This window comes from Phasianus colchicus, chromosome 2, assembly GCF_987193195.1.
Source record: "Phasianus colchicus chromosome 2, bPhaCol1.hap1.1, whole genome shotgun sequence".
Taxonomy (NCBI): domain Eukaryota; kingdom Metazoa; phylum Chordata; class Aves; order Galliformes; family Phasianidae; genus Phasianus; species Phasianus colchicus.
In genome coordinates this window covers 80,326,087-80,343,011 of record NC_143437.1, presented here as the reverse complement: position 1 = coordinate 80,343,011, position 16,925 = coordinate 80,326,087, and the positions used below count along the sequence as shown (strand labels likewise).

Below are 16,925 nucleotides of genomic sequence, written 5' to 3'. Positions count from 1 at the left end.
TAGTAGTTTGAAAGCTTGAATATTTTGCTTCATCCGTCTTTTGAGTGGTATTTCTTGAAAAGCAAGTTCAGAACTGGATGCAGTTAGCAAGCTGGCAAGTGTTAACTTTGTTTTTCGATTTTTTCTTCCCTTTTTTTTTAGTTACTTAATCAGTGATTTTCAGTTGTGTTCAAGGTCTTTAAAAGTAATTATTGAGAAAATGTTTGTTCTTTCGGGGATATTAAAGGTAGAGTTTGTTTTGTTTTTTAGCTGTTTAAAAAAGAAGTCTATGTAGTGAATTTTAGCATGCTGTGGTTTTGTTAACAGTTGTTGGTGCTCCTGAAATTTAGCATAGTTAGCTTTGGAACTTTAATACTTCTATTATGAAAATAATGTAATAGAAACATATTTACAGACAGATTACTGTTTTCTTCAAATTTTATTTAAACTTTGTGGGATGGGATTCAGTAAAGATACTGGAGATACAGGAGTGTAACGTCTGGTGTAGCCAGTGGAGCCTACTGAACAATTCAGCTGACCAGCCAGCTGCTGAGCTGCTCTCTGATTCCCTTGACTCACAGTTCTGATTATCTCTGATTGCAAAGGCAGTTGAACTCTTAGCAGTTCCCACATGTGAGGCCATACTATACAATCTGCAAGTCTTTGTTTTAGCAATTTACAGTAGGACCAGGCCTTCCTAGCTGCTGGGTGCTGCTCAGAGTGACAGTCCTGCTGCCCCTCCCACTGACAGTGTTTTGCAGCTTTCCTTATGTCAACACTGGCACTTCCAGCACTTCACCACAAGTTGAGCTAAATGGGCAGAAAACTAATTTTAGATGGATAGAAAAGTGTTGGTGGAGCTAGTCTGCATTACCTTTCAGCTGTATCAGCAATCTAGTCCAGCTCACTGCCCTCACAAATAAGGGGGAAAAAAGATGATCTTTGGCCTGTACAGAAAGGCAAGTGCAAATTGTTCTCACAGCTTAGAGTTTAAATAGCTCTTTCATCCTCCTTTCATGTTTTCCTTACTCAGATTTTTTTTTTTAAGGTGCACCCTTTTCATTTGAATAAATTACTGAAGTTTTTTTTATTGTTGAGTATTCTTTGTACGCTTTTGTTGTTGTTATTATTTGGGGGAATTTTGAAGAATTGACAGCATCAAAGAAGTCTAGTTTTATTTTTTTTTATTTCTCCTTTAGTTGCTTCATAGAGTTCCTTTCCTACCTTTACATGGTATTTTTTTGTCTCACAGAAACATTCTGGATGCTTTTTAATATAGGGGAAATATTTACAGATACTCTAGAAAAGTAATGTAAGATTTCTTACTTCATTTTGCTTATCTTAAAAAAAACTCTTCCAGTGTAACAATGATCATGTGTGATTGGTATCACATACTGATCTGCCACAGAAATTGCGTTCTGAAATTCTTACTTGTCATCCTCCTTAAAGTGCTTTATGCAGTAAGTTAACAGTTCAGAAATCCTCCTTAGCCTATTCTAACCTTTTAGCCTCTGAATTTTCCCATATAACAGTAGAATATCTTTTCTGCATCTTATCTTTCAAATGAAAATAGTCATCTTTCTTTCTGAATTTTTAGTATGCCTTCAGTCTAGCAGCAGAGCTAGTACTTCTGTACTTCTGGAGATGAAAATATTGCTTGTTTCTCTCTCTCTCTCTTTTTTTTTTCTTTCTTTTTAACCTTACCTATTGTTTGGATCCTGCTTTTGATGTTTTTTAACTTATTTGGAAAGTCTGTGTAGGTGTCAGACTTACTGACAGAAGGGAATGAAAGTGATAAAGATATGTAATTCCGGGAGTGTTGGTGACAATGGTACATTTGCTTTAACTGAAAGTTTGTACCTACGACTAATCACTGTTTTTTAATTTTGTTTTAGGATTATGTAGATTAGAAACCACTTGACTGCTGGTTGGAATCATGTAGATTGGAACCTCCTGCCCAACCCATGCCTAGAGAGAGCAGATTGCTCAGGGCCTTGTTCCATGTCCCTGAATTGTCAGACTGACCTGGATCGTTGCTTGGCCTCTGTTACAGTAGTAAATAGAAATAAATCAATTCTTATAATGGGTTTGGATTTGCTTTGTTCCAGCTTGTGTATGGTTCTTCACATCTTTCTGCTGTGCATCTTTGAAGAGTCTGGCTTCATGTTTTCTCTTCCTTCCAATTAGGAAATGGAAGACAGCAAAAGGGTCTAATCTTCCCATCTTCCCTCCCTGCCTCTTATTTATTTATTTATTTGTTTGTTTATTGCTCTTTCAGCCTCTCCTGTATGACATGATATATGTCCCCCTGGCCATCTTGACAGCGTTCTTCCAGACTTGCTGCAGTGTGTCAGTGTCTTTGATATACTGGAGAGCGCAAAACTGACTGCAGTGCCCTAGATACAGTTTTACAAGGGTCATATGGAGAGGAAGAGTCCCTTCCCCCACACTGAGGGAACTTGTGCAGTTGTGTCAAGTGGTTGGCCTTCCTTGCTGTGGGGTGGTCCTCCTGACCCATCTTCAGCTTCTCAGTTGAAACCCCTCAGATCCTCTTGAAGAGCAGCTCCTAGCCAGTTGCCTCTGTACTGCTGCATGGGCTTATTCTGTCTCTGGTGCAGGGCTTACATCTGGGATCCCCGATGCATTTGCTTTTGTGGAACTTAGTAAGTTCTGTGTAAGCCCATTTCTCCAGCCTGCCACTCTGAATAGCAGCCCTTGCTTCTAGTGTATGAAATGTTTCCCCTAATTTAGTATCATCTGCAAACCTGCAGAGCATATTTGGTCTTATCATCTGGAGTATTAGCAAAGAAGCTGAAAGGTATTGGTTCTGGTACTGATCACTGAGGCATGCTGTCAGCTGATTTGTACTGCTAGTCATCATCCTTTTGACTCTTTCGATTTCCATTTAGTCCAACTCGTTTTTCACTCACCTTATCATTCACTTATTCCACGTCTCTCCAGTCTGGATATAAGGTCCCCATGGGAGACCATGTGAAAAGCCTTGCTGCAGTGAAGGAATGCACAGAATGCAGTCACATAGTTGGGTTGGTCCTTAGTGAATAGGCATTCACTTGCTTGTCCTTGTGTGGAGCCTGTACTTCTCTGTTGGGAGAAGGAGTAGAAAGGAAACACTAATTGTCTGTTGTATGGTTACCACTGCTGTCTTACCAGAAAAGCCATCAAAGAGGTTGTAAAGAAAACATTTTATGTATTTCTAAGCTATTGTAATTTGTTAGTCCTTGTTGTCAGTACTTCTCAGAAAATGTTAGGCTGTCTGTTGACTGATCATACTGCAGCAGTACTGCGTTCCTTGTGCCAGTCATTCTACATAATACTCTGTAGTGTAAGGAACACAATATGTATGAAAATCAAGTAGGAAATAATTTTTTATCAGGATATGCAGGTGCTTTTCCATCTCTCAGCTCTGTACTGTTTATAAATGCTTTTTTGTTGACTTTTTTTTTTTTAATCTGGAAGTGGATTCTCTTTTGTTTGTCATTGGCTTGCTGTTGAAATACCTTTCTTAGAACTTTGTGATTTTTCTTTCATTAGATAGAGAAGTTAAATTGCCTTCAGTTCTAATAGAATGTCCATACTTGTGTACTTTACATATGTATCACACAGCTCTGCCATTGAGCTCCGTACTAAATGGAGCATCTCACTATCAGTTTATAATCACTGTCTATGACTAGAAGTAGATTTGACTTTTTTTTTGCATCTGCAGGTCATTTAGGGAGAGGAAAGTTGAAGCATCTTTTAAACAATAGATCTCTGGATGTTTAGCTATAAATTCAGGCTAGACTGCAGTTCTGTGCAGATTTTTTTGGTTTCATTAACGCCTGAAAGTGTCTCTCGTCATGGATACTTCTTTCTTCCGCTGTGCAGTTACAGCTGTGCTGTGGTATTGCGGTTGAACAGGTGGGAGCTGTGTTGCTGTATGCAGGGTGCAGGACAGGAGCAAGGAGCCCCTGCTTCTAGGAAGTGAGGGTGTGCGTAAAAGTGTTCATGCAGTGCTTACTACGGAGTATGAAAATGCACCCTCACTGTGGTTAAACAGTTAACCTGTTAAAACTGATCATATTGAACCTGAAAGATAAAAAGGTGGTAATTGCATAGGAGCCTGAAGAAGCCTGTCTGATAGAATGATGAAACAGAAGGGAAAGAAACACAATTAAAAATGATTCCTGTTTCAGATGTTTATGAGTACTTGTACCTTCTTATCAATATATTCAGTGACTACATGAACAAAAGATTAGAAAGCTCTTTTTAATTTACTTAAATATGAGTCTAGATGAAGAGAATGAGTCTGAGTGCATTGAAATGATTTTTTTTTCTTGTGCTGAATGTTACAGTGTCTGCTACTTGCAGTTGTGATAGTGTAAGCATTTCTAAGATAAGGTTTGCATTATTTAGGCCATTGTAACTGGGAAGAAGTATGGAAATTTGAGGTTCTTCTGGAACAAGTCCTTAGTCCTGAATGAAACGTTTGTGTGGTTTAGGTTTATGTTTTGGGTGTTTCTTGGATGCACAAAAATAGATGTGATCTCAGCAGATTAAAGATCTGTAAAGTGTCTCTTTGTGCTGTAGTAGAAATATTGCAGTTTCTGTTGACACATTCAGGAGGTGGTGGGAAGTTTTTCAGGTAATGTGTTGATATATAGGAAAAAGTCACTTTACGAGAAAAGTTAAAGGTATTCTTCATGTGACCAGTAAGTGCATGTGGCATTTAGAACAATAAAAAAAAAAAAAAGGTGCGTTGTTCTGGCCATAACATAGATTCATATGGAATGATTGGTCCTCGACCACAGAGCACAAGACTTTAAAAACAAATCTTCTCCTCGCTTCACTGCTGTAGATGTGCAGATTTTTATTAATTTATTTATTTTTTCCCATTCAAGTTCAGGAATAACTTTAATAGTGATTTTAGGAGATTTTTCACTCAGAAGGTGGTGACGCACTGGAACAGGTTGTGGATGCCCCATCCCTGGAGACATTCAAGGCCAGGCTGGATGTGGCTCTGGGCAGCCTGGTCTGCTGGTTGGTGACCCTGCACATAACAGGGGGGTTGAAACTAGATGATCATTGTGGTCCTTTTCAACCCAGGCCATTCTATGATTGTATGAATAACACTATTAAATGATGGAAATTCCTGCTAAAGGAGTTTACAGAGCAGTGTCAACATTCAGGGACTTAAAGATGTTAATCTGCTTTCTGCCATTCATACTAAAAGTGTACTGATTTTTGTCATCCCAAATGTGAATTGAGTAAATTTTACACAAAACGGATGGGTTTGGGTTGTGGCTGATAATAAAAAGTTTTTGTGAAAGCTAAAACACACAGTATTCCAGCAAATTTTGTTCAGCTGGCTTTTTAAAAAAGGCATGTAAATAATTAAAATTACTTCTCGATACAAATCTGTCTTGGTAGCAGGCGTACCACCTGCACTGCACAGTGCACAGCACTGCTGGCAGCATATAACACTATGCAGAGTGTACTGGCCCTGGTAGTATGCATAGAAACCTGCAACATGCAGGTTTTAAGTTCAGGTTTTACAAAATAGTTAGAAACTTAGCATTTGTTTAAAAAACATTTGTATAGAATCTGATTCCAAGTGGCAATACATTTCTAGATTCATATTTTTGGTAAAGCCAAGATGAATAAACGTGCAGATTTCTCCTAAAGGAAGGGAGTTGCATGCAGTGAGATGGATTTTCTCAAAATAAGTCTAGAGCCAGTCTATTGACATGTAAAGAGTGGGGAGAGGCTGATACAGGCGGAGCAGGACATGGTTTGGTGTAATGTACATTTAGTACAAAAAATTATATTTTCTTCCGAAGCTGCTAAAACTCACATAAGAACCCAAGAAGAACATGTGCAAGTAGTCTGATTCAAACAGAAGAAACACGTGCAAAAAAATCTTAAAAGTGCCTTACTTGTGTGAAGAAGCTTGGAGAAGTAATCCAGGTAGAATGAGAGAGCTGGAAGCTGGCAGAGTGAACTTACTTGAAATTAGATAAAAGGAAAATAATGCGACAGAGACTGTGACAAATGGAGACTGAAGGGGACTAATGGAGAATAGATAGCGTTGGTTGAAGATGTACTATATATTCCAGAACACCTTTAGGCCAGATCATACTTAAATGGCTCCAAATGTGATGTGAAGTCTAGGTGGATTCAAGGACCGTATAAGAAAATTAGTCAGAAGTAATTGGTCAGATTACCTGACCAGGATGATGATAACTGTAAACCTGCTGAAAATCTAAAAGCTGTGGAGATAGCAGACAGAAACATTGAAGAAAATCTTGGTGAAGTGCTACCTTCTAAAAAAAAATTCAGTAAGAAATCCAATGTGGCAATCAAAAAAAAACCAACAAAAACCAACCAAACAAACAAAAAACCCACAACACTTCTGAGTAACTCCCAACAAGCAGAAAAACTAATGGTGAGTTTTTGTTCAGGCTCGTCTGGAGTATCTGTATGGTCTGTAGACAACTGAGTTATAAAAGGAGGCTTTGGAGAACATGAGATGAAAACTGACAAACAATTGATTGCACCAACTTTGCCAACACTTACAGAGGTCTTAATGCCATAATTTTTCTTAAGGAACATGATAGAGTTTGTGTCTCAAAATGAAGCATCATTAGAAGAAAAGATACATGAGGCAAACAATAGGTGAGGATGAAATAGCATTCATCCAGGTGTTTTGAGAGGAACTTAGTGATAAAGGAGCAAATGGCTGTTGCCTGATACTTGTTGGTTAGTTTGTCTTTCTGCTACAACTAGCTGGTATCTAGTATGATACCAGCTTTTTGATAGCTCAGTGGAGTGGTTGAGGGGACTCTTCATAGGTCAGCTTTTTGACTATATAACTCAAGTTTGTAGGACTGTTAATGAAGACCAAGATTGGCTTGGTCATTTCTTCTGTGATATTCTTCTGTGATATTCTTTACCACAGGCTTTTGGAAGTACTAGGTTTCCTTTAGATAAAATGTAAAGTATTATAAGTAACAACTGGCAACAGATAAATAGAGAGGGCAGAAGTGGTTCATTTTGTTAGCAGTAGGAATAACCATTTGAATCCCATGAGGATTTGTGACAACATGGATGTGGATAGAAGAAAAAAGTTTGACAGTGAAGTAACAAAAGTATGTAGATGTGGCAAGCATTAGTTGGGTTAGTAGAATGGTTTGTTACTTCAAGGAAATTCCAGGTTTCCTTGGATTTGTGCTCAGGATTTGTGTTATGTGCATTAAAAATTATGTATTAAATCAAATGTTGGTACACAACAAGTAATGCATCTGAATGAGAAATAGATAAGAAAATGATTTATCTAAATTTTTGTATGCAGTGATTGAATCTGAACTGATTCTTACCAGTCAAATGAAAGGTGAAAATTAACTAGTGCAGAAACATCAAAGCAGTTCCCCATAGCAGTGAAAATAGCAATTCCAGGCAAATTATTTATTACAAAAAGAATAAATAGCAAAAGAGAAATATCACGTTGCTTCTGTAGAAATCTATGGTGCATTAGTATCTTGAATTATTACCTGTAGTAGTATGGATTTCCATTCTTTACTGTCTCAAAAATGAAACAGTAGAGCTAGAGAAAGTTCAGAGAGGAGGATTGAGGATGATCTAAAAGCATGACACAGGAAAAATGAAAAGGACAGGGTTTTTGTTTGTTTGTTTTCTGCCTGGGAAAAGGATGACTGGAAGAGCACAAGAGAAATGTATGTAATTGTGGTAGGAATGGATTACTATCTTAGCTAGCATAAGAGCCAGAGAAGAGCTGAGTACCAAATAGCAGTAAAAGATGCCAGATTAAATCAGGACAAATAAAAAAGGAGATACGTACTTATATAGTGAAAAGGTGGTGCTGTTTGCTGCAAAATACTATTTCTTCTATAAAGTAATGTTGATTTAAAAAAAAAAAAAAGAAAAAAAGAAAAAAAAAGCTGTTGCTCATGAAAGTATCATCTGTGGCTCAGGAGGTCTTTGGTTGGTGCAAAGAGCTGGAAGCTGAGATTAAAATCTCAGCTACATCTTGCTTTTTGCAGTGTTCATACTTTTCTCTATACGTCTTTTGTTGGTTATGATTCTTTTCTTTTCCTTGCAAAGCATGAGGTTGCATTCGTTATTTCTGAATGTATTGTAAGATATGTAAGAACAGTAAGAAAAGATGCATTTAAATTGCACTCCAGTCAAATCTGCTATAAAATTAGTCGTACAGAACTTGTGCATAGCAGCTCTTAGTTGCAGTAATTGGGATCTGGGTGCAGCACTTTACCTTAATGACTGCTGCCTCCACGTTCTGAATCTCCTTCACTTAGATAGCCGCATTCTACCTTATTAAAAAATCTCCATACTTTTGGATATTGGAGTAGATAAATTTGAGATCTGATGTAGTGTGACTGTTCTCAGGAAGTCCAAGTTTTCACTCGTTTGTTTGATGCTAACCCTGAAATTTCAGTTAGTGGCAAACATTAATTCATGTTGTTGTCAGATGGTGGATTAAGAAAACATGGTATGTTGAAATTGTGCCTGGAATAGTTCAAAACTGTTACTTACATGTGGAGAAAAGAAACATGTATTTGGATATTAGACATTTAAGTAATAAATGTAAGGAGTCTTCGCATCACAAAAGGAACCCTTAAATTTACAGGTAAAACAATAAAACCCTCACTTCATACTTTTTAGTAGCATGTTAAGTTATTACTAATCAAGATGTGACTGATAATTATTTGTATTTATTTAGGAAAATTATTTGCTGCTGCATTACTGAACTTATTTGCTCAAATGATAGTTAAACATTGACATCAATAAAATAAAATGAATATATGGGGAAAATACATACACCTGGTTTACTCCTCTAGATTGTATTGATTAATAACTCAACTTGAAACCAAGACTTATCTTAACTTGTTCTCATTTCAGCTTTGGATAGATCACAGTCCAAGAGAGATGGAGGTTTTAAAAATAATTGGAGCTTTGATCATGCAGAAGAAAGTGAAGGAGATGCAGAGAAAGAGTAAGGATGCTTTTATCTAGGATATTGAAAGTATAATTGTCTATTTACAAATAAATAATTTCTTGTAATTTATTAATAAGAAACATATCATCTTAAAAATTCCAGTGATGAAGAGAAAATAATCCTGGTAGAAGTGCTTATTTTAATTAGTATTATGATATAGAAAGTGCATTATATTATACAATTAATTGTTGATGTGGGATTCACAACATTTTGGAAGTGTTGGGGCTGTCTTCAGAGCTACTGTAGAAGTCTGAAGAACTAAGACAGAAAATGCATTACATGCAAACTGAGGAAACAATCATTTGAGCTTATACTGGTGATATTCAGTACTTCACAGTTATGAGTAAGGTATTTAAAAAACTAAGCTTAAAAGATTTTTTTTCCTCCCTTGTGTTTATCTCACAATGTAAATTTAAGGCTATTTTTGTTCCCTTATCATTTATTTCTTTACTTAGTATGTTTGCATTTTTTGAAAAAGTTAAATACTATCTGTGTAGTTGGAATAAATCCTGTCCCTTTAACATTTAGTTGTTACTGGTATGCTTTCTCACTCAGTAAGTATTCATTTCTAAAAAGATGTAATAATTTGTTTAAAGAACAGCAAGTTTCATGTGTGAAGAATGTGTTTATTTCTTTTCTCAGATATTTGGAGTTTAAATCTGTAAGTTTTAAAAAGCTATAGTTCTGTCATAAGGAGAAACTGAAAATGGTTGTTAAGTACAAAAATAATTCTTACATGGGTCTGTAGCTTGACCTCTTTAATAACCTCAAGAAACTGCCATAGAATAGTATTTTAGTAGGTAATACTCTGCTGAGTATTATGTGCAGAAAGGAGATAGGAAAATAGTCGCATAAGCACTTAGGCTGCAGCAAGCTGTAATGTAGACTTAACAAAAATTTAAGAAATGTAGCATTTCAGTCATTAGAGTGAATACAGAGGTTCATTTAACTGGGAGTTAAAACATTAAGATACGTCAAGAGAACTGCGTGAGTAGTTAAAAAGAATTTCTGAAAGGTTTTCAAACTAAGGACATTTTAGTTTTATAAAATCAAACATGATTTCAAGTGCACAGTAATATGTTTCAAGTGTGATGGCAGCATATGCATATGCAGAGTTAGCATTTGCATTTTACTTGTCTTCAAAAATAGCTCTCATTTGTAAGCATCCCAGTTTTTTCTTGTAATCATTTACTGCTGTTTCCCGTCTCCAGTTGATGTTAACACAAAATGAGGTGTGCATAGAGTAGTAATGCTCTTTATTTAAAAAATGACATTTGAAAACCTGATTAATGAACATATGCTTTATATAAAGGCATTCCTGAATGATTTCTCAGTCCTTTAAAATGTTCTGTATGATAAAACAGTTTTCCTCTAGCCAGTATTGAAATGCTGTTACTCACATCAGTAGTTCTTTTTTATATCTGTGAATTATGCAAAACCTTATTGATAGTATAGGTAAAAGAGCAGCTGAAAATCGAATTCAGCTGAAGATCCTGCTTTTTTTGGCCAGCCATACTCTTATAAACAAACTTCAGGCAACTATACCTTTTGAACTGCCCGAGTATTTCTTTTTGGTTAAAAACAAACTTCTTGATTGTTTTCTGCTTCTTATTGTTTGTTTTATTTGTTTTATGATTGGCGTTGTAAGCTTCACTTTGAGCAGTTTTGAATTTTGCTTTTCTGATATGTTTTTACTTTGTATAACATCTGTCAATATTTTGTCAGAATCTTTAGGAAGCAGTCAGTTTGACAATTTGTCAGCTCTTTTTAAATAACCTTTCACACTTAGCAAAATATTTCAAAGATTGGCAACTTCAGTTCATATAATTGTTCCAGAATAAAGCTTTGTTGTTCCCCCCAACCCCTGTTTTGACCGTGTCAAGCAATGAGTAATTCTTTGGATTCTTTTAATGTCCCTTGTATTGGTTATGCTGATGTTTACTGACAGTGCTTTTAGCTTACTGCATGTATGTAAGGAAAAAGCTGTAAATCTGAAACAAGCACCTAGATGTTTCTCTTGCTTGTTGAGACATTGGCATTTTAGTGTCTGATCGTGTCACAGCTTTTTGCACTGGTAATGATAGACATAAAATAAGTTTATTTTGGACTAGCCCAAGAGTACCATTCCAATGCTTAGAACATAGATATGATTTAAGAATACAGCGAATGGGATCTGTGCTGATATTGTTGGGTAGCACTCAGTGTCGGCTTTGATTCTTTCATCACTGAGATCAACACAAAATATATGGCTAAGAACTTTACACCAAAGCAATTTTTAGTACACGTGCAGTATTTCAAAAGTGTACCATTTAACTTATTTGGAGAGTTACATGGGCTGTGTCATCATGGTAAAATGTCAAGTAATGATCTCATATTCAGGAATGTAGAACTTTTATAAAATGAAAAGGTTTTGGAAAAATAGCACTATCACTCCAACATAATATATACATTTTTAAAATGCTGCTAGAGGTGATATTTTGTTTGGATCTATAGTTAAAGAGAATGAAAATGGGGTTTGATGAGTTTTCTTATCCCAAAGTAAATGCCTGCAGAACACCTTCACCCCACCTGAAACAATAAAATCTGTGATGATGTACTAGATTTGATCTAGTTGGAGTGTCAGTCAGGATGATAGCAGATGACTTGAAAATTCTGTTGCTTTATACTTGGAGATCACACAGAAGCAAAGGAACCTTTATGTAGAATAATTAGGGGAAAAAGACCTGTTTGTCAGTTGAACACAGTGAAATCTGTGTAGACCTTCAAAGAATAAATGGGGAGAATTATATTTATCTTATGTAGCAGAAGACATTCAATGGTTTTACCATTTTATTTGCTCTATGATATCCTTTCTGAAGTAATGTTCATTTTTTTATTTTGATTTTCAAATCTTTTTAGGGAGGGTGAACTACTTCGTTCCTTGTATTCCTGACTTCAAAAAGCTGTACTAGTACATTTTTTTTTTTAACAAGCGTGGTTTTTTTCCCCAAAACTTACTTCCTTTTAATTCTTTTCCTCAGAAGACTCATATATACAGATATTCTGTGCTTTTGTTGTGACTGTTACAAGGTATTTAATCCTTAATAATAAATTGATAAAGAATTTTTAGTTCAGAGTTACCATTCTTAAGTTCAGAGGTTTTATTTTTAATGCTATTTTTAGTGGGATGTACATATACTACTGTTTCTCTTGTGCCTCTGATTACCAGGGCTATTTTAATGAGTTGGCTACCTCCACCTGATTTTAAACTAAAGAGCATGTACAGTGTGCTGTGAGGAAGAATATGCCAACCGTTTGTTTTTGTGTGGAAGAGTTTTCAAAAAGATACTCCAGTTACATTTGAAACAGGTCAGTTGGTGGTTGTTTCAAACAAAACCGAAGAGTGGCTGTTGGGCCAGATGGTTGTGTGGCCATCTAGGCTGGAGAAATGGCCTGGTAAGAACCTCATGTAGACCTGCAAGGGGAAAACAAAGAGGAACAGTGCGAGGCACCTGTATATGCTGGGAGATGGACAGCTGGAGGGCAGCTTGGCAGAAACTGACCTGGGAATCCTAGTGGACACCAAGTTGTGCACGAGCAAGTGTGGAAAGCTAATGGCATCCTGGGCTGTGTTAGGCAAAGCATTGTAAGTGTAGGGAGGTGACTCTTTCCTTCTACTCAGCACTGCTGGGATCTCATCAGTGTTTAGAAATACCTGAAGTGAAGTGCAAAGAGGACGGAGCCAGGATTTTTTTTAGCGATGCTCAAGGATGGCCCAAAAGACAGCAGCACAAACTGGACACAGGAGGCTCTATCTAAATTTAAGGAAGCACTTCTGTGCTATGCAAATGACAAAGCTGGCCCAGGTTTCCCAGAGGCTGTGGACTTTCCTCCTTGGTAATCTTCAGAAGCCTCCTGGATATGTTCCTGGGCACCCTGCTCTGGGTGTCCCTGCCTGAGCAGGGATTGGGCCAGGTGAACCCAGAGATCTCTGCAACCTCAGCCGTTTTGTGATTCTACAGTTGATGAAAATATTCTTGTAGATCATTGGCACAGCATCAAAAATCAACTTGTGATTCTTGGAGTTGGCAGTAGAAGTATATTCTATTAAACCGAGCTGCCTAATTGGCTATTGCATGATTCTTAATGGTTTTAAACAGTAAACAAATGAGAAGTGATTTAAGAGGAATAGAACATCTTTTTTTCTTGTTCAGAGCCTAAGTATTTAGTGCATAATTTTGAATGACTTCTTGGAGTTCACTCTGTTTACCTAAATTACATAATTTTATTTTCTTAATTTTAGTAAAGGCTTCACTTTTATTTATTATGAAGTATAATGTAGTTAGAAATGATTGTTCTAATGTGAAAATATTCATCTGTTGTTTCCTGTCTAAGAAGAGGCCAAGTGTGAAGGCACAAGCTCACAGGAGGACCACTGAGGTTTCAGTTTAGTAGCATTAAAATGTTGTGTGATATGTGAGAGCGCTGTATATTTTTTTCCTCTGTCTATATAAATTACATCTTTTAAGCAAGCGAGTGCAAGCATGTGATACATGAGCAAATAGACATTACAAGGTTGATGTGTATTCTGCTCTCTGAAGAAACAGCCTTTCTTTCTGTTACTGTTGCTTATACTTTGCATTCCTTAAAATCTAAAAATATTGGTTCTTTAAAAACATCCAATTCCAAATATTTTTCTAGTCATGTCATCTTAGTTGCATCAGAAGAGTTACTCTTGCTCAGTCTGATTTAACGATTTTTTTTTCAATGTTCTTTTGCAGTTTGTTAACTTCTTTTATCATGAAAGTTAGAAATAGTCACTGTGTACACGATGGTCGGTACATCATACCTGCAGCCAAGAGAATTTCCCTTTTCTCCATCACTGTTTTTTGTCTTCATGACAAGCTGTGGATGTTCTTTGAGTCTTTTGACATATCTGCATCTAATCTTGTGTGATTTCCGCCTGTCTGTTCTTAATTAAGAACCACCCAAACCATTATAACTTGGATAAAAGTTGTTTTTTGTTGCAGCTGAGAGAGGAATAAATTTACCAGGGATGCTGTTGAACAGGTTGCTTCTCCTGGTAGCAAGAATTGTTAGCCTAATCTAGCTGCTCTCCATTACAGTTTTTGAAGATTATGGATGCTGAATTACTAAAGAAACATTTTAATGAATGGATGAGTCAAACTGAATGTGCTATTTTTAGGGGGACATAATTTGACAGTAATTGCTATGTGATAATATTTTGTTATACAAGTTGTTCTCCTGAAGCATTGTGAAGTTTTCTGTTTTAAACCATTCTGTTTATGAACAAAATAATGGTATATTTTCTAGTTTAATACTTAAAGTTTATATAGAATGTTTCGTGATGTCAATAAGATTACTATGACAGTAGTCAAGTTTCAATAGCATTCTCTGTTTTGAATTAATAATGTATTTTAAGTTTGCTATTCCAGAATTAGCTCAATGTACACTTCAAGTTTAAGTTCCCATAATATATCCTCATAATTATATTGCCCATTTTAATGTTCCTGCTGTTTTGGGCATGTATATACATTTGTATTTAAAAGATAAGGGGAAGAAAAAGACCTTTGTATGGTTAAAATGTTTTGCTTATACTCTGTTGCTTTACAACATTTTTTTTTTTTCCCCACGCCTGTCACCATCTAGTGAGGCAAATCTGCTCAGCATAGATGACAGTGATGGGCCCTTCGGTCCAAATGAAGAAAGAAAGGTAAGTACTCTTTTTATCTTATAGTGAAAAGGTGTCTTGGAAGCTTGCTAGCTTTTAAAACAGTGTTGCATAGTCATTTGTCCATTGTTGCAAAATAAAAGTTTGTGTTGATTCAGCAGCCTGTATGCTCAACTTGTTTATCTGCATGCTTTTAATGTTTCCTCTTCAGCCTAGAGATCCTTAGTTGGTAGAGTGTTCTGAAAATAATAACATGAATAACTAATTTTTAACTAATTCCTTGGGGAAGAACTGTACAATCAGTCATTTTTGTACAGTGAACTTCAGAAGAATTTCTAGGAAGCTAAAAACAAGACTTCCATTGAAATTGGCTTCTCGGTAGATTTTACGTAAAATTTTGTGTCAAAGCAATCTGAAAATGAAGCCAGAGTAGTATTTCTGTAAATATAATAAGTTTTGTTTTTACTTTTTATACAAGTATTGTAATGCACATGAATTCTGTTGTTACAGTCCTTTCGTTGTCGGCCTGGAACTGTCGGCATCAGCGGTGATTCCATAAAAACATATGCGAGGCGAGGCAAAGCTGCAAGCTTGAGACCTTTTAAAGGGAATGCAATTGGCCTCAACATGATGGGAAATAGCAAGAAACTGAGGTACTGCATTGAGTTTTCTGTGTACTTAAGTGGTTAATCATTGATAAAAATTAATGACAAGTGAAGACAACTTTATAGTATGATTACGTTATGATTACATTATCTGCTGTGCATATGAAGAAACTACACTGTTCTGCTCTTCTGAGCAAAGACAGAAGAGGAGATCTTTTTTCTTCCAAAATTTAGTAAAGCACACTAGGTAAAACAGTGAAAAGGATTAAAATAAAGTGCATTTGTTGATGCTTTACCAGTGTTGTCTGAATGAGCTATTGTTTTTCTCTATACAGTGCTGACAGATAGAAGAGTATTTCTCATGTCTTATAAGACTGATCACTTAATTTAGTTTGTAACAGAAAGTGATACTTTCATATAATTTCTCTGGAAGAATTTCATATTGCTAGATTACTCTTGGTTTGTTACTTTTGCAGGAATGAATAGATCCTTATCTAGCTATACTTTGGCCAGTCATCAGACATTTAATGCATACATAATTAAATGAGGAGTAGAGCATCATTGGTTAGTGGGACTTATGACAGAGTCACGTCAGAAAGTAAATCGTAGATTTGTAGTGTGATGTGTGTCCTCTTCTGCTCTTCAATCTTTGAACCTGATGTATAGGGAACAAATTCTGAATTTCCAGTCTGAACTGATCCTTCAGATTCTTTCAGAAGAATGGATACATGAATTACAGATACTTTCCACAAAATAAAGGCTTTTTGTCCTAGCACTGTAACTATGACCTATTCACATATGTTAATCTATCTTGTTGAAGTTCAGCAACATGGTGACAGTTTACACAGTATCTTAACCAATTCTAATGCAACTCCCTAATTTAGTTCTTCTGTAGCACGTATGTGGTCTTAAATTCATTTATTATTTTTTTATCAAAGAAAATACAAATTAAGAAACAAAAAAAAACCCAATTCTTAGGGATCCTGAAGTTACTTCTATAACTGAAATAAAAAAAAAATAAATGCACGTGAGTAAATAGTTGCTGAAGTGCTAAGCATTTAATTCTGATATTCTGTTTGTGTCGGATCTACCTTCCATTGACAAATACTACACTATAAACCTAAAACCAGAAAATTCAGAAAACTCAACTAAAAAAAGTTAAATCTCTTGGATGTGTGTCACCTTACTGAAAGATCCCATCTTCTTCTTTGAAAGCGAACAACCACCTTCTGTCTACTGCTAAGCTGCACACTGACGTTACATGGAAAGTATAAATATCCACCTTCTCCTTATAAACAGTCATTAATGGATGAATTCATTGGGAAAGAATGGATGGGAGTGGGCCGTTGTGACTGATATAAACAATTGACTTTTGATTAAAACTGGTATTACTCACCGTTGTTTACTGACTCCTGTTTGGATTTTGCAAAATCAGTTTGCTTGGAAATGTGATTATGCTGCAAGGCATTGCCTTGATTCAGTACTGTAACTGTGATAGTGTTACGTCTTTTGTAATCCATGTTTCACAACAAAATCCTCAAAAAACTGAAGGTTTGTGATCCATCCACTGTAGTGAAGGTTGGCTGATATGTTAGCTTTGAGGGTGTATCATGGCAGGCGCTTACTAGTGATCATGTAT

The 16,925-nt window shown here is 36.1% G+C and overlaps 1 protein-coding gene across 5 annotated transcripts in view; it reads left to right on the top strand.

Annotated features, from left to right (window-relative positions):
• SENP6 (SUMO specific peptidase 6) overlaps positions 1-16,925 on the top strand; it is an 82,725-nt gene that overhangs the window by 21,231 nt on the left and 44,569 nt on the right. For all 5 annotated transcript variants that reach the window (XM_090136130.1, XM_090136132.1, XM_090136129.1 and 2 more), the window contains exons 2-4: positions 8,914-9,007; positions 14,660-14,723; positions 15,192-15,334. In XM_090136130.1, coding sequence (XP_089992256.1) covers positions 8,914-9,007; positions 14,660-14,723; positions 15,192-15,334 — 301 coding nt within the window. The remainder of the gene's footprint in view (positions 1-8,913; positions 9,008-14,659; positions 14,724-15,191; positions 15,335-16,925) is intronic.